Raw genomic sequence first — 19,911 nt, 5'->3', positions numbered from 1 at the left:
AATGACAATATTTTAACATTTCTTCCTGAAAGTCGAAAGGGTCCGAGGCGTGGGTCTGGTACCAAGTGTAGAAAGCTTCTCGTTGCTCGGTACTCATGCTGTCGGGGTCTTTCAGTATAAATAACCGCGATTCACTTCATTTCTTTCACCTGTTCTCGTCACAAGATGTCGACTAACGTAGAATCGTCTACCCTCATATCGTCGATGCCATTCTACCCGGACTATCCCATGTATGTCAGATCATCATGGACAATCACCCAGCTCACAGAAAAGAAGGATCTGTGCGAGAGACAAGGCTGTCTGAAGGGAGTCTTAATCTACGGTCCAGACGTCAGACGAAGTTTGAGGAAGAAAAGAAAATATGTGAGATGCCCTATATGTTAACTGAATGGTGTTGACAAAAAAACCAAAGGCCCTTTTTATGGCCACTTGATTGCCTCGAAAAGAAACCTATTCTTTCTTGCCTATATTTTTTTAGTTGGTTGTATAGTTGTTTGTGTGATAGATTTATGTCCATAAATCAACGTATGTCTCTATATATGCCTCTAACCACATCTCTTTGTCTATGTCTCTATTTGTCCCTAGAGTAGCGCGCATTCGGGTCAGCCCCTTGCCACACTGTTCCGCCAGACTGAGGTCATCACTTGCATCATTGTTGCCAATGTCCAGTACCGTGATGTCATCCAAGTTCAATTCCTATTGTCCGTATAAAGCCCCAATACATTCCCTATGTTAAATTTCCCTTGTCTGTATAGTGGTCCACGATTATAAATTCCCATTATGTCCTTATAGTGCCCGGACCCTCTTTTAACATAGAAGTCCCATTGTCCGCATATCGCCCCCTACACTAATTTGAGGTTTATTTGTATTTCTGAACAAATCGTGGTTTTCGCTCATTTGGCCAAGTAGAGGGTCTTCAGTAATCATTAATTCATCTCAATGTTATGTTAACAAGTAATTTTATAGAAACATAACCGATAATAGTTTTCAAATAATGAGCAATATTATGAGTGACTATTGTGATATTTTATCTCCATCCAAGACAGCAATAAATTTAAAATACAATGTCGAATATGAACAAGTTTTAAAATAATTAAATTTCGAACGCCAAATGACGTATCCTAACATTGTTAAAGTATTGTTCCTGTTAGGTACTTCAGACCGGAAGACTGGCCTGCTTCACGGTATTTAAAATTGCACCAAACTCACACATAATTTTATTTCAGAAACCTCCATTTTATATCTTGTAATTTTCTTTAAAAATGAACTGAGCATCAAGGTGTCATAAGCAAAATAAGAACCAGCTATAAGAGCTAAAAGCGATGAAAACTAAAATTAATTAACCTTGTATCTTATACAAAGGCGCAATTGAGAAAGACATCGACCTACATACAGATTTTGAAAATTATCTAAGGCTTTATCTGGAGCCAAATTTCAAGGTTAAGATGAAATCAGTAAAGGTCATTATATTTACTTGGTTTTCTGCACGTACGCTAACACATCCTTATCAATGTCTCTTTAGCACAAGTATAAACAATATGCCAACGACAGAGAATGTAAATCTTAGTCATATATAGATGAGGACAAGACAACAAGGTATTGATGTAAACATACATCCAAAATCCTATAATTCAATCTGTATGGTCAACATACAATCTACTGATTTATATTCTCTCAAACGCAATCGCGAGACATTTAAGAATTTTTATATTTTCTTTGTGCATTCTGTTGTGATCCGAGAAAGAAATATTGTGTCGTTTGAACAAAATACAATGCACTATCGTAATAATTTGGTTTGAACTTTTATAAATATTTAAACGATAATCCAAAATAACAAGAACACAAAATTTTAATTGGATTAAAATTGGAGTTTAGTTTCATTTTTAGAGGGCATTTTAAATAAATATGAATATTTATTTGGTTTGTTTGTTTCATTATTTTTGTTAATAGACTTAAGTCAAAATGTGACACTTTGCTGGAAAATAAGCACATCTCTGGTGGCCAAGTAGTTAGAGCGTCCGCCTCTGATGGGGGAGGTCGCGGGTTCGAACCCAGACGGAGGCATACCAAAGACTTATAAAAATGGTACTTACAGCTGAATCGCTTGGTGCTCAGCATTAAAATGTTAGTGTTAGGACTGGTAGGCCTGATGACAAGATAATGTGACTGGATTGGGACATCATGCTACATATCAGCGGCATGATGTTCATGTGCAAGACATCACAATAAACTGCCACATTACAGCCATTGTAGCGATAAGACTGAAAAATGTTTAAAGCTGCATTAAAAATAAAAATAAAAAACTACACACACACACACACACACACACACACACGCACGCACGCTAGAAATTAAACATCATCTGTTCAAACTATTTAATCCCAGCTCCATTTCAGGGAAACAAAATCAGTACATATATATAATCGTATGAGGTGTATCATTAAACCTATATACATGAATAAGTTTTCAGAATCCATACACCATCACTAGAGGAATTTATACAGCACACTGTATACCAGTCACAGCTATTTAAGTGCAAAAATGACTCAGATCATGTGTGTACATGTGATGTTCTAGGAATGAAGCCGCTGTCCGTAGCTGCAAACGGGACTGCTCTTTAACTCAATAAAGGGACAACATTTCCTACTTTAATTGTAATAGGTCTCCTTAATCTGCCACCATCCCTGAACAAGCTAAGTTTCCAGTAACACTTAGTGCTACCATCACAAAACACCAAGATAAAGGAAATGTATCAATAAAGAAAATATCCAATTTGAAACACTGTCAAGCTATCAGATATGTCACTCCAGGAATTAAGACTCATTTTTCTTTGAAAATTACACAGATCGCACAGTTATGTGCCAGAACAGACAGTTTGTTTCAAGATCTTGGAAATACAGTATCAGTGTAGTCATGCAGTCATGTAAACCTGAGGAGTTTCCAGATTCCTTTGAAGATAGTTTGTTCATGCGACTGACTTGTGCGATTTAACAATATTTACAAAGAATGGTTTAAAAATAGGTTTTATAATTCTTTAGTTTCCTGTTATCATTGTACCTAATGTTAGCTATAAGAATTGCACATCATATTTTACAGACTTGTTAAGTTCCAAATTCTATCACATTAGGAATGAATGGCGTTTGCTTCGCTACGGCCGTTCTTGTGTCGATTTTCAATATCGCATGGCTTTACGAATCGCGTGAGATATGAAGTTTGGTTCTTAAAGAACGAACCTCAGCTTGTGCATTCCCCCGGTTTTAAACACGAATGAAAATTTCGCAAATTCAGCTGCCTTATTATAACAATATAACCTATTTTACATTTGCATGCCATCTTGCTTGTACATGTCCAAATGTAATTAAATACATGATGAAAAATTACCGGCTCAGTTGATGCACGTTTACATAAATAAAATAACAAACAGAGCATGACAATCATTTTTTTTAATTATTAAAGATTTTGAACACAAAATAAAACAAAACAAATCAAGAACAAACTGACTAACACGAAACTGAAGGTACCTAAATTGTCCTAACCTATGCGAGATGTCGCAAAATATTAACAAACGTGAAGAACAAATTATTTCAAAAGAAAGGATGAAATAAATAACATGTCTCTTACAAACGTTCTGCATAAATATTTGGCGAACAATAACTGATTAAATCAATTACGTCAATGGAAACTCTATAAAATCATACATTCGAAAGTCCGGTTCTCCTTAAATTCATCTCCGCCTCTCACGACAGCGAATTAGACGTAAATTTATGACATAAAATGGAGCCTGTCACTTACGCCAGCAAATGCTACACTAACAAAAAAAAACGTATAGATTGGTCGTATTTGAAAGTTTATAACATAGGCGAAAGAGAGTGCATTACAGTGAACATTCATAATTTAAGTATCAATGCATTGGCATGATTATCTTGCCGAATACTTCGCTGACCAGTCATATGTATGTGCCGCAAAACGATCGTAATACTTTTAAAATGATCCGATTGTTAAAGAGTACTTTTAATATATGGCGCTGTAAGAAAGTGCGATAGGAGCATGGAAATTGTCCAAAACCAGACTCATATCTAAATTACAACTAAATAGAATCTGGGAGCGATTAAACTGTAAAGTAATTTGCTATATCACATAAATTATAAAATTGTCAAATATTTGTTACTGAGTAAATATTTGATAGTATTTAGCAAAAATGTTCATCTTGGTACCATCTTGTCGTGCTACGAAATGGTTTGGAGTCACTCGAGGAACCTTACAAACAAAGGCAAATTTGAATAGAAACAATGTCTTTATATTTGCTCGTAAATTGGAATTTACAGACGGTGTGTGTGTGTGTGATTCAGATTTTTAACATAGCTTTAACAATTTTTCAGTCATACCGCTACAATATCTGCAGTGTGGTAGCTTATAGTGATGTCCAGCATTGGGGCATCATACTGCAGACATGTAGCACGATGTCCGAACCAGTCACATTATGCTGACACAAGGCCGGTCAGTCTTAACACCAACCTCTTAATGCTGAGCGCCAAGCGAGGCAGCTGTTAGTCTTTGGTATGACTCGGCATGGGATCGAACCCCCCACGACCTCCTGCATCCGAGACCGGCGTTCTAACCAAGAGGCCACCGGATCGGTTGAATTTAAAGACGGTACTTAAAGTCTGCTATGATTACAGGGATAAAGAATGGATGGTTGAATATCACTCTAACTGATATGACCCAGCTGACAATGGTTACGAATTTACATTCATTAAATCAATGTTTGTTTCTTTAAAAATATGACGTTCACAATTTGTGTATATGAAACAATTGTTTATTGCAACAAATGTGTCGTCTTTGATTATTAGTGCATCTTTAAAGAATAAAGTGTAACAAAATTATGCCTACTGACAGGTAACTTTCTTTCCTTTTTTCTTTCTTTCTTTCTTTCCTTGTGGTACTATAAATATCAGATGAACTTCACATCGATAAATGTTCTGTTGGGTTCCTAATGGACGATACTATATCATTTTAAATATTACCGTTATAGTAAATACAACCAGTAACATTTGATCGTCTCAAAATAATAGCTAGAAATCTAAGACATTCATTTTATATTTTGGTCATTTTAATATGAACCGGTTGACTTTGTTCAAACATTCCCATTACAAAATGCATTTTAGAATAGCATAATCCAAATATTAGATATCATCAAACATAATTGGTCTACTGATTCGTCTTCTAAACTATCATAGGCTTTGTACAAAATAAAAAGTATGCAACATACTGGCATCGAGACAAGATTTTAAAACACTGCAACATTATTGGTGATATTTAATTCTAGTTTAGCTATCTCTATATAAATAGCTTTATCAATATTTCATGTTATTATTAACAATATACATAAATTAATATCTGGTCTTATACTATTAAAGATTGTGCATATTGAAGTATTGTATTAAAAAATGAGTTCTCTGGACAAGTTACTGCATGTTCGAAGTCAATTCTCAACGAGTTAATACATGTTCGAATCCATTTTGGACAAGTTACTGCATGTTCGAAGTCAATTCTCAACGAGTTAATACATGTTCGAATCCATTTTGGACAAGTTACTGCATGTTCGAAGTCAATTCTCAACGAGTTAATACATGTTCGAATCCATTTTGGACAAGTTACTGCATGTTCGAAGTCAATTCTCAACGAGTTAATACATGTTCGAATCCATTTTGGACAATTACTACATGTTCGTTTTTAATTCTGGACAAGTAAATACATGTTCGAAGTCAATTCTGGACAAATTACTAATTTGAAAAAACTTAATCATGAAATTTCTTTTAATTAAAACGATCACATTCCGTCAACATACTCATTCTATTTGCGAGTATGAATAATCTTTTCCTGAACGGTTTCCGTCAATCTTGGTCTTGATTCGGCATCCCTCTTTCCTCTTGGGTTACAGGACTGCTGACATTGATCGGAATAATTCGAAGTCTCGCAAAAAGTAGCATCGCAGTAAAGGTAGAGTCCTTCGTGATTGGATGTATATTCAAAATCACGGAACATAAACTTTGTCTCGTGAGTTGATTGAGAAATATAATGTGTATTTACGTCTGCTTCACAGCTGAGTTCAAAAAGAAAAAAGAAAATTCATTTCAATATGTTTTCCAAACTTACACCATTGTAAATTAGTGTGATTTTCTTTACGAACGAAAGCGAAATGTACAACGTATTAAACAGTACGCCAAAAAAAATACGCTAAAACTTAATTTAACTATTGCTGTAGTACAAGTCATCATCACATTCTCACACTGATATCTTAATTCTTTAATTGTGACTGACCTGTACTATACAAAACGTAGATGTACAAAACTTTGTGAAAATTATATTTATAATTCATGGTCGATTGCCAAGTTCTTATCAATACCTAATTCTGTCAAGAACGCCACGCATTATTTCAATGGAGGTAATGTCATTCTAGAGTGATATATCAGGACTGTCGTAGCCACTGATTAAATAATGATAAATAAAAAGTAATGTCGACGCCCAAGCATTTCGCAAGGGAAAATGATTTAAATGTTCAGGAATCTTTTATAGAGATTTATATTTTTATCTTATATGTATTAGGTGACTATATAAGTGCATTTAAGTAAAGTGTTACGATTCTTCAATTTATATTCCAGTCTTGTGTAAGTCATTCAAAGGAAATTAGCTTTATTTATAATTTGTTCGCTGAAATTGCAGACATGAAAACCTTTTCATTCTAAATGGCAGTACATTGCTGAATGGTATGATGAAATTATGCAAGGACTTGGATATTTAGATAACTCAATCGGATTACATGAAATTATTCAAGGACTTGGATATTTAGATGACTCAATCGGATTACACGAAATTATTCAAGGACTTGGATATTTAGATAACTCAATCGGATTACATGAAACATTCAAGGACTTTGTTTGATTTTATATTCTACGGAAAAAATTATATTTTGGACATTTGAATTCTCGTTGGGTTTTACCTTGTCTTATTACATAGTTTAAGCCCCTAGAAGTAACAGGACAAGGACGATAATAGGTTCAAGAAGGGATAGCAACGATTTTGTGCATACAAAGGTTTATACAAATATGTACTAAAGCTACCATACTGTAGAAAAGAATATTAGGCCTCAAAATGTTTACATTGTATCGATCAAAAATTTGTGCATGAACTGCGGTAGATCTTAGTTACAAACTTATTTATGTAAATTTGCTGACAACATAATAAAGTATACTGAAAGTATATATAACTCTGAGTTTCCTTTGTAAAGGGGGGGGGTGGCTTAAGGCGCCAAAAGTTAAACGGGGCGAGGAATTTGTGGATATTGTTTGCAGAAAGGAGCCGATTTTATGGTTCGCCTAGGACACACACCAGTTGCTGACAGCTATTCTAGACCTGCCCCTGTTGTGAATTAAACCCACTGGTAACCTTGACCCAGAAGATATTGCTGTTCCTGCTGATCTTTTCTGCTACCCGTCGAGTTCTCTCTGGTGGCAATTTCTCTTGCATACTAACCTTTAGAAACCGGTTTATTGAAAAACAGGCAGACATTACAGGCAAATAATTATAGTCATAAGTTGAAAAGAGACACTAGATATGTGTATAACATTGCTAAGCGTAGTGTCTTTTTTAATATATTACCTGTAATAATATAATATACCGAAATAATCTAGCATCAAGTGGAATTAAAGTAGATGTCATACTATTCGAAATCGTGTATCGTTATCCTACACAGGAAACTTACCCGTCCCTTATAATGTAATATTTCAAGCTATCAGATGCATATGGGTCAGGTTTGGTATAACACGAGTGTACGATCATTTTGATTCCCCAGTCAGCTGCAGAAGTGTACGCCTTGACATATACGTCAGCTCCGACATTCACGTGCAGTGGATTTCCGGGTATCTCGTATTGGAAGTTGGGATCACTGTAGAATCGCATGGTGATATTGTAGTGACTGGTTCCTTGTATGTGGCCAGAGTCGAGTTGTTCTTGTGCGTTATGACTGATATGACTGAACGCAGTCTCATTTCTCATGACGTCACACTCTACATGAACGGTCCAATTGTAAGCTCGTATGATGAATGGATATTGGGGATCTCGCATGGCATAAAATAATCTGTTTCTGTACACTATGGCGTTTTGTGTGACCTGAAAGAGAACAATTGTAGATATCGTATCTCACATGTTATGATTAATTTGCAAAGTAAAACCCCAATCAAAACACGTGCTCTATCGTGAATAAATGAAAATAAACAAAACAATATCAAAATATATAACATACTTAACTAGAAATAAAATGTATAATCTTTTTTTCTAAACACCATGCATATTTTTCTGTTTTTAAGAACAAAAACATAAAATAAATTCCAAATTAAAAGAAGCTCATAGACGTCAAGGATATATATATATATATATATATATATATATATATATATATATATATATATATATATATATATATATATATCGTGAACCTGTGCGATTTAGGTTATATTGATTATATAATATCAAAAAAATTCTATGTTTACATCTTTTGCAATAAAACGCACAACGTTATTTATCATGACCATACTTTGAGACAGAGATAACTGCCATACATTTTCTTGTCTTGTTCATATTCTTTGCATTAGATTATTTTCAATACGCAGACGTAAGCTGCAGCTGCTGACAAACCTCTCTATCATAGACAGTCCAGTGTCGATAACATTGCTTACTGTCTTTTACTGAAAGTCCAGTGTCCATAACAATAATGCCTTTCATTGACTGTCCAGTGTCGGTAACAATGCTGTCTTTCAAAGACAGTCCAGTGTCTATTACAATGCTGTCTTTCATCGATAGTTTAGTGTCCATAACAATGCTAACTGTCTTTCATAGACTGTCCAGTGTCAGTCACAATGATAACTGAAACAAACATTTAATAAACATAGCACCTTCATAGATCGTCAAGTGTTCATAACTATGCTGTCTTTCATAGACAGTCATGCTTCCAGAGCAATGATGTCTGTCATAGACAGTCCAGTGTCCATAACAATGCTGTCATAGACAGTCTAGTCTCCATATCAATACTGTATCTTATAGACTGTCCATTGTCCATAACAATGCTAACTTTTTATTTCATAGGCAGTCCAGTGTCAATTACAATGCTGTATTTCATACACAGTCATATTAACATAGCAATGCTGTTTTTCATAGACAGTCCAGTGTCAATAACTTTGCTGTCTTTCATAGACTGTACAGTGACCATAACAATGCTGTATTTCATCTTTCGATAGAAATGCTGTCTTTCATTGATAGTCCTGCGTCCATAACAAAGTTGTCTTTTGTAGAGTCCATTGTCTATAACAATGCTGTCGTTCATAGACAGTCCAGTGTCCATAACAAGTCTGTCTTTTGTAGACAAATCTATGTTAATAACAATGATAACTGTCTTTTATAGACAGTCCTGTGTCCATAACAATGCTGTGCTTTATAAACCGTCCAGTGTCCATAATAATGCTAACTGTCTTTCATAGACAGTCCTGTGTGCAAAGCAATGGTTACAGTCCTTGATAGACCTTCCAGTGTCCATAACAATGTTAACTGTCTTTCATAGACAGTCCAGTGTCCATAACGATGCTTACAGTCCTTGGTAGACCGTCCAGTGTCAATATCAATGCTTGCTGTCCTTGATAGACCGTCCAGTGTCCATAACAATGCTTATTGTCTTTCATAGACAGCCCAATGTCCATAACAATACTAACTGTCTTTCATAGACAGTCCAGTGCCCATAACAATGTTGTCTTTCATAGACCGTCCAGTATCCATAACAATGCTCACAGTCATTGATAGACCGTCCAGTGTCCATAACAATGCTTACAGTCCTTTCATAGACCGTTCAGTGTCCATAACAATGCTACCTGTCTTTCATAGATAGTCCAGTGTCCATAACAATGCTGTCTTTCATCGACCGTCCAGTATCCATAACAATGCTTACAGTCCTTTCATAGACCGTTCAGTGTCCATAACAATGCTACCTGTCTTTCATAGACCGTTCAGTGTCCATAACAATGCTAACTGTCTTTTATAAGTTGTCCCGTGTCCATAACAATGCTAGCTGTCTTTTATGACAGACCATTGTTCACAACAATGAAAACTGTATTTCATAGCCTGTCCAGTGCCTCAACCATGCTTACTTTCAGAACAAAAGTACCTGTGTCCATAGCAATGCTGTCTTTCGTTGACCGTTAAGTGTCCCTACCAATGCTAACTGTCTTTCATAGTGAAGTATCCATACAAATGGTAGCTATCTTTTACAGACCGTCTAGTGTCTATAAGAATGTTTAACTGTCTTTCAGAGACCGTCCTGTGCCGATAACACAACTGTCTTTCATAGACCTTCCAGTGCAAATAACAATAGTGTACTTTAATGACCATCCAGTTTCTGTAACACTGTTAACTGTCTTTTATAGATCGTTCAGTGTCCATAAAATTTGTAACTGTCTATTTGAGACCATCCTGTTGGTTTTTATGGACCGTCCAGTGTTCCTACTGTTTTAGATCGACAGTCATTGTCCGGAACAATGCTGTCTTCCATAATCGGTCCTATGACCATAACAATGCTAACTGCCTTTCATAGACTGTCCAGTGTCAGTCACAATGATAACTGAAACAAACATTTAATAAACATAGCACCTTCTATCTTGGTTTCAAATTCTAAGATTAATTTTGTGAGTAGCCATTTTACGACATACCTAAAACAGTGTTTCCCTTTACGCACATTTGTGCGTCAGGGACACACGCTGGAGAAAATTGATGCACACATTTTGTTGCCGTGCGTTTTTTTTTTTTTTTTTTTTGTTTTTTTTTTTTGTTTTTTTTTTGACGCAAAGGATTTTCATAATGTGATCAGCATTTATTTAATATCCAATGCATTGGACGATGGACGACATCGTATATACTTCGTGCATATGCATTGACTGGTTCCCTGCTTTGTTTGTTCCTTGCCTTGCGCTCCTCTATTCGTATAGCAGAGTGAAACGGAGGGAACATTCGAAACAATGAACCAGACTAGTATAGGCAATGTTATGACGGAGTAGCTTCCCCATTTCTCGCAAGCTCTAACGCAATTTTCATCGAGCTCAGCAAGCTGTCATCTAGATGTTTAATCTCAATCCTTGTTGCACTAGAAAGTGATCTCCACATTAAAACGTCGTGTACTAAAAATCATTAGCGAAGAAAGTGATAAAAGCAGAACACAAAAGAGTAACTGTGGATCTAACTTTAATGAAAAATGGAGAAAATAATGCCCTTGACTGGAATACGAAATTCATACATCAGGATTACAGGTGTGACTTATGATCGCGTGATTGCGAAGACTGCAAAAGTGGATAATCCTTTCTTGACAGGGTTTTAGAATTTTAAAAAATCTGCCCTCGTTCGCCACAAGATATCTGGAGAACATATTATGACCCAGGACATTCTTTCACAACAAAGAAATCAGTAAACTTGCAGAGACAAATGCGTTATTTGGATTACAAGGTCAGCGGGTCATCTCAGATTTTGTTGGTTTTAAACTTTGCTGCAATAAAAGATAGATCTTAAAGTTCAAATGTAACGTATTAGAAAGAAGATGAATCATTATCCTCCTTGATATTTGGATAATTATGTTCTAGGATGAAGTAAAATGAAACCGATGATGAAAGGCTGTAATTTGATTGTCATTTTGTTAAAAAGATTTATTTGGCTTTTTGTATTGGCTTGTATGTACTGTGTTGGGCTATAATATTGCTTCATATTGATTATAAGGAGACTGTTAAAATACGACTTTAAGAGAAAAATGAACTCATAAAATTATTCTTTGAATGGACAATGCATTTGCTTGTTAGTTGTGCATGTTGATTGATTTGTATGTTTAGAGAGAGAGAGAGAGAGAGAGAGAGAGAGAGAGTATGTTGTGCAAGTTGCAATATCCTATTTCAAGCTGAAATAGTACGAGTCATATGAAAATTTGTCAGTACATTTTTGACCCCCACATTTTTTATTTGACCCCCAGTTCTGACACCAAGGGTTGTTTTACCCTCAATTTTACAGCCCTGGGGGATACACTTCCTAAAACTTGTATCCAATAAGACCCAAATCTCTTGCTCTGTCGACATTTTTTCGGTTAGAGAGGACAGGCAACTTTTATAATAGAATAAATTGTTAGTACAATTTAATTATTAAAAATACCTAATAATTGAATCTGTATGAATTTTAAAAAAATTTTGACCGACGTCTGGATACTTCAGTGCATACATTGTTTAACTTGGCATTGACAGGTTATTTTTGGATTCAGTGAATTGTATTTCACATTTTTTGTAGCTAATTTCATTTATTATTTATGCTAGGTGTATTTACAAATATGGACGTAAGAAATCAATAAAACAATGCGAAAAATGTCCAGTTGTGGCCAAAACCTAATAGATTTAGGTACTTTAAAATCGAAATAATAACAGATATGAAGCACACTGCAAACAAGAAGAAATCTGAATAATGTTTACTTGTTTGCCATTATTATTCATAAATCTTTATTTGCAAATACTAGTATAGGTGCAAATAATTCTGGTATTCGTATACTTAAAATTAAAGGCACATATTCATCTTGTCGGGAGAAAACAACACGCGCAAGCTACTAAATTTTAGATGTGGCAGGTTTATTGTATCGTACCGTCTGACTGGTAAGGCAGTCTCTGATCCCATGTTGAAATACAAGCGTGTAACCATTGCTGTATCCGGTGCACGAGTTTTCACCGAGGTAGATATCAGATTCACGTGCACCAGGGTACATCTGCCTTAGCCTGTACATGTCAACCTGGATATACCAGCCACTGGAGGTACAGCTTGAGGAGATGGCATTATCCAGGGAGTCACCTGTTAAGAATTATAAGGAAGGCTTAGTTCTAAAAAAAAAATTAAAAATACGTAATGGCAACAAAGAATTTTATTCACACTACATTGTCATACAGGGAAAAATGAACATTTTATATCCAGAGTTAATCAGTACAACATAGAAATGAAAAAGGAGACTTCGCAAATGAACATGTGACAAACGTCAATTATTGTATAATAATTTTTTTTTTATTTCTTATTAAGTTATTTTAGGGGATCCTCGATGAAAATATAGATGTTACAACAGCTAAGAATACTCATCCACTAATATTTGCAAATAATAATAAATAAAACATCCAGATCATTCCCTTATGTGTGACAGGGCATGCATGTCCAAAAAAAATATGCTAAATAACATGTTTGTAAATTATAATACGAAGGCTAAATAGACTGTTGGTCTTTCTCCTTTAATACTTTGAAAGCATTAGCTATGAAATAAAGGTCACAGTCGTTCATCAAGCTTCATTCTGATAAAAAACTATATCATCGAATGTAGTTGATATTCTTTGAACATCTGTGACTTACGGTCACTACATGACTAATGCTCCAGTCATATTTCGTTGATGGGTAATATTCTTGGTCAAACGGAGAAACATATACCTACTTAGCCCATACTTGAAACATCACGGACCCATAGACCTCACCTGAAACTTCAATCAAGCAGAGACCCATAGACCTCACTTGACACTTAAATCAATCAGAGACACGTAGACCTCACTTGACACTTAAATCAAGCAGAGACCCATATACCTCACTTGACACTTAAATCAACGGACACATAGGCCTCACTTCACACTTAAATCAAGCAGAGACCCATAGACCTCACTTGACACTTAAATCAAGCAGAGACACATAGACCTTACTTGACACTTAAATCAAATAGAGACCCATAGACCTCACTTGACACTTAAATCAAATAGAGACACATAGACTTCACTTGAAACTTCAATCAAGCAGAGACACATAGACCTCAACTGCAACTTCAATCAAGCGGAGACACATAGACCTCACTTGAAACTTCAGTCAAATAGAGACACATAGACCTCACTTGCAACTTCAGTCAAGCAGAGACACATAGACCTCACTTGCAACTTCAATCAAGCAGAGACCCATATACCTCACTTGACACTTCAATCAACAGACACATATACCTCACTTGAAACTTCAACAAGCAGAGACACATAGACCTCACTTGAAACTTCAATCAAGCAGAAACAAATAGACCTTATTTGACATTTAAATCAAATAGACACACATCAACCTCACTTGAAACTTAAATCAAGCAGAGACCCATAGACCTCACTTGACACTTAAATCAAACAGACACATAGGCCTCACTTGAAACTTAAATCAAGCAGAGACATATAGACCTCACTTGAAACTTCAATCAAGCAGAGACATATAGCCCTATCTTGACATTTTAATCAAGCAGAAACACATAGACCTTACTTGACACTTAAATCAAATAGAGACACATAAACCTCACTTCAAACTTAAATCAAGCAGAGAAACATAGACCTCACTTGAAACTTCAATCAAGCAGAGACCCATAGGCCTCACTTGACACTTCAGTCAAGCAGAGACACATAGATCTCACTTGACACTTCAGTCAAGCAGAGACACATATACCTCACTTGAAACTTCAATCAAGCAGAGACACATAGACCTCACTTGAAACTTCAATCAAGCAGAGACACATAGACCTCACTTGACACTTCAATCAAACAGAGACATATAGACCTCATTTGACACTTAAATCAAGCAGAGACCCATAGACCTCACTTGACACTTAAATCAAGCAGAGACACATAAACTTCACTTGAAACTTTAGCCAAGCAGAGACCCATAGAACTCACTTGACACTTAAATCAGAGACACATAGACCTCACTTGAAACTTAAATCAAGCAGAGACCCATAGACCTCACTTGAAATTTAAATCAGAGACAGATAAACCTCACTTGACACTTAAATCAAGCAGAGACCCATAGACCTCACTTGACACTTAAATCAAGCAGAGACACATAGACCTCACTTGAAACTTTAGTCAAGCAGAGACCCATAGAACTCACTTGACACTTAAATCAGAGACACATAGACCTCACTTGAAACTTAAATCAAGCAGAGACCCATAGACCTCACTTGACACTTAAATCAGAGACACACAGACCTCAATTGAAACTTAAATCAAGCAGAGACCCATAGACCTCACTTGACACTTAAATCAGAGACCCATAGACCTCACTTGAAACTTCAATCAAGCAGAGACACATAGACCTCACTTAACACTTCCATCAAGCAGACACACATAGACCTCACTTGACACTTCAATCAAGCAGAGACACATAGACCTCACTTGACACTTAAATCAAGCAGAGACCTATAGACCTCACTTGACACTTAAATCAGAGACACATCCTCAATTGACACTTAAATCAGAGACACATAGACCTCACTTGAAACTTCAATCAAGCAGAGACCCATAGACCTCACTTGACACTTAAATCAGAGACACATAGACCTCACTTGAAACTTCAATCAAGCAGAGACCCATAGACCTCACTTGACACTTAAATCAGAGACACATAGACCTCACTTGACACTTAAATCAAGCAGAGACACATAGACCTCACTTGACACTTAAATCAGAGACACATATACCTCACTTGAAACTTAATCAAGCAGAGACACATAGACTCCACTAGCAACTTCGGTCAAGAAGAGACACATACATCTCACTTGACAGTTCAGTCAAGCAGAGACACATATACCTCACTTGACACTTAAATCAAGCAGAGACCCATAGACCTCACTTGACACTTCAATCAAGCAGAGGCCCATAGACCTCATTTGACACTTAAATCAGAGACACATAGACCTCACTTGACACTTAAATCAGAGACACATAGACCTCACATGAAACTTCAATCAAGCAGAGACCCATATACCTCACTTGACACTTAAATCAGAGACACATAGACCTCACTTGACACTTAAATCAAGCAGAGACACATAGACCTCACTTGACACTTAAATCCGAGACACATAGACCTCACTTGAAACTTAAATCAAGCAGAGACACATATACCTCACTTGACACTTAAATCAGAGACACATATACCTCACTTGAAACTTCAATCAAGCAGAGACACATCGACTCCACTTGCAACTTCAGTCAAGCAGAGACACATTGATCTCACTTGACAATTCAGTCAAGGAGAGACACATGTACCTCACTTGACACTTAAATCAAGCAGAGACCCATAGACCTCACTTGACACTTAAATCAAGCAGAGACCCATATACCTCACTTGACACTTAAATCAGAGACACATAGACCTCACATGAAACTTCAATCAAGCAGAGACCCATATACCTCACTTGACACTTAAATCAGAGACACATAGACCTCACTTGAAACTTCAATCAAGCAGAGACCCATATACCTCACTTGACACTTAAATCAGAGACACATAGACCTCACTTGACACTTAAATCAGAGACACATAGACCTCACTTGACACTTCAATCAAGCAGAGACACATAAACCTCACTTGACACTTAAATCAAGCAGAGACCCATATACCTCACTTGACACTTAAATCAACAGACACATAGGCCCCACTTGAAACTTCAAACAAGCAGAGACACATAGACCTCACTTGACACTTCAATCAAACAGAGGTACATAGCCCCCACTTGAAACTTCAATCAAACAGAAACACATAGACCTCACTTGACACTTCAGTCAAGCAGAGACACATATACCTCACTTGACACTACTATCAAACAGTTACACATAGACCTCACTTGAAACTTCAATCAAGCAGAGACACATACACCTCACTTGATACTTCAATCAAACAGATGTACATAGCCCCCACTTGAAATTTCAATCAAACAGAAACACATAGACCTCACTTGACACTTCAGTCAAGCAGAGACACATATACCTCACTTGACACTACTATCAAACAGTTACACATAGACCTCACTTGAAACTTCAATCAAGCAGAGACACATACACCTCACTTGATACTTCAATCAAACAGATGTACATAGCCCCCACTTGAAACTTTAATCAAACAGAAACACATAGACCTCACTTGACACTTCAGTCAAGCAGAGATACATGTACTTCACTTGGCACTATAATCAAACATATATATATATATATATATATATATATATATATATATATATATATATATATATATATATATATCTGTGTGAATGAAAACTGTACATGTTCAACATATATAGCACGGTTTTATTACATCACAGATACATTTCTTGTTATTATGATCAGTGAACAATTATTATGTATGCGTGGGTTTCTGCAATGTATGGTATGAAACAACAAACATTACAATAAGAGAGATTAATACAAATGCCTTTGTTCCAGTGCCAATGCTGCCCCTCCCATCATCCTATCATGGATATCATTCATGTGGCATACCCAACTTGAACGCAACATTTTCTCTTTTTTTAATGCACGATATTTAGCCTTTAAGTTCTCGTATATTAAGTCGTCAATACAACCAGGAAATGGCACTAGAGTTCGTTTCTGTAGAAAATCGTGCCGTATTTATAGCACTGGAGTTTTGAAATGTTAGATTCAATGAATTGATGCATTATAAATATACAGTTATAAAACGTTTTAAAGTTTTCATTTCCGAACCCTTGAACTTCAAAATAAACCAGGTCATATGGTACTGAGTTTTAAGTTGACCTTGTAACATATTTTCCTTGAAAGCATGTAAACATATAACTAAACCATCAAAACACATAAAACAGTTTTATTTTTATGTTAGAACAATTAAAGAGGAAGGCAAAAGTTTTGTCCAAAATGCATTATTTGTGCATCAATATGAAGTTCATGCATCATACGAATTTACGTATATTCACGCGTCCGTGTGTCATGCTCAACGCCATGGTGCACACGCACGCACACACACACACACACACACACACACACAAATACGCACACTCGTACGCACACACAGTGTCCAGGGACATTGAGACTGTTTAACAGAGCCTGTTTGCTCAAAGTAAAGGAGGGTTTATATACTATAATACTAGGAAACCTTGTCACAGCTAATTTAAAAATCGCGACATGACTACATATTGTATTGTACTGACAAAGTGACACATCATCGACAGCACCTAATCTTACGGAGAAAATATCTGCATGCTAGAATGTTGACGATCTAATTTTATTTCACCAAGAACAATTCATTATTCAACATTCAGCTATATATATATATATATATATATATATATATATATATATATATATATATATAAAGAACTATGTATTATGGTAATATATCAAAGCTGAAGGAAATTCAAGTTTCTATTTATGTTCCAACATTTTGATCTGTATCTCAATATGTACTGAAGCTCCACGTCCCAGACACAATCTCGTAGTTTGATTTGAGAGATGGAACTGATAAAATGCTATCGGAACAGAAACATGGTTGACCCTCAAATTACAAAGGTGCCAGAGGCTAAGAAGGAGATACATTCACTTCATAAATTCGTCAACCTTGGATGTAGTTTACAGAAAAAACGCCGAGCTCTTGGTTTGTCTTACTATTGTGGCTGTAACGCGTATCAATCAGTATTTCGGTCCTATTACTTACCAGCTGTGGTATAGTACCACCCGTATGTAGTATACCACCAGTTGTTCTGAGTAGTGGGTGTGGAGGAGGATGGAAATGTTTGCCACCAGTGAGATTCAGTTGTTGCAGTACTGTCATTGCCTAAAGATGAAAAATTATTTCTCAACTCGTGTTATTATTAACAAAACCCTAGTTAAATACAGGAATTCTAATTATGACAATACAGAGGATGGATTATTTTGTCTCCTATTAAGGCACACGTTCGAATTTAGTTAAGATCTGGATACAGAGGATCAGTCCAAATGATGGGGTCAAAAGCAGACAGCTACCAACCACTGTTTAAAATGAAGGTGTCAAAGAGACCAAATATATCAACTTAATTTTAAGCACTATTTTGTAATATCATAACTGCGAACTACATCTGAACATAACTATGAGCAGGAATTATGAGAAAAATAGTTGGTGGCTTATCACACAGAGAATATATTGCCAGCCCAGTCCCCTTGACGGATTTTGAAACTAAGAGTTTTAACGTAACTGTAAAGATCACGCAATTATAAAAATGATGACAGAATACTATCTCATTTTCACTATATGGTTTATGAGGTAAGACATGTTTGCTTTAATAAGCAGGTAATATGACAATTGATAATTAGGTTATTCCCGCTACAATATGTTATAGTCTATGTATTTCAAACTAAATGTGTATAATATTGCTAATGTTCTTCGTGAAAACAAATTTGGACAAATAATTAGGATATGTTATTTCTTGATATCACTTGACACTACTATCAAACAGTTACACATAGACCTCACTTGAAACTTCAATCAAGCAGAGACACATACACCTCACTTGACACTTCAATCAAACAGATGTACATAGCCCCCACTTGAAACTTCAATCAAACAGAAACACATAGACCTCACTTGACACTTCAGTCAAGCAGAGACACATATACCTCACTTGACACTACTATCAAACAGTTACACATAGACCTCACTTGAAACTTCAATCAAGCAGAGACACATACACCTCACTTGACACTTCAATCAAACAGATGTACATAGCCCCCACTTGAAACTTCAATCAAACAGAAACACATAGACCTCACTTGACACTTCAGTCAAGCAGAGATACATACACCTCACTTGACACTTCAGTCAAACAGATGTACATAGCCCCCACTTGAAACTTCACTCAAACAGAAACACATAGACCTCACTTGACACTTCAGTCAAGCAGAGACACATATACCTCACTTGACACTACTATCAAACAGTTACACATACACCTCACTTGAAACTTCAATCAAGCAGAGACACATACACCTCACCTGACACTTCAATCAAACATATGTACAT

At 36.0% G+C, this 19,911-nt stretch overlaps 1 protein-coding gene across 1 annotated transcript in view; it reads right to left on the bottom strand.

The window, feature by feature from the left end:
• Window positions 1-3,508: 3,508 nt before the first annotated feature.
• LOC149792937 (scavenger receptor cysteine-rich domain-containing protein DMBT1-like) overlaps window positions 3,509-19,911 on the bottom strand; it is a 35,144-nt gene continuing 18,741 nt past the window's right edge. Inside the window, exons 9-12 of the mRNA XM_089966782.1 lie at window positions 18,571-18,690; window positions 12,707-12,909; window positions 7,763-8,169; window positions 3,509-6,103 (exon numbers count right to left, since the gene is read on the bottom strand). Of these exons, the coding sequence (XP_089822908.1) occupies window positions 5,854-6,103; window positions 7,763-8,169; window positions 12,707-12,909; window positions 18,571-18,690 (980 nt within the window). The 3' untranslated portion in view covers window positions 3,509-5,853. The remainder of the gene's footprint in view (window positions 6,104-7,762; window positions 8,170-12,706; window positions 12,910-18,570; window positions 18,691-19,911) is intronic.

Source organism: Sinohyriopsis cumingii, chromosome 8 (assembly GCF_028554795.1).
Source record: "Sinohyriopsis cumingii isolate HCF-2022 chromosome 8, ASM2855479v2, whole genome shotgun sequence".
NCBI lineage: Eukaryota > Metazoa > Mollusca > Bivalvia > Unionida > Unionidae > Sinohyriopsis > Sinohyriopsis cumingii.
This window is presented reverse-complemented; position numbering and strand designations above follow the sequence as displayed.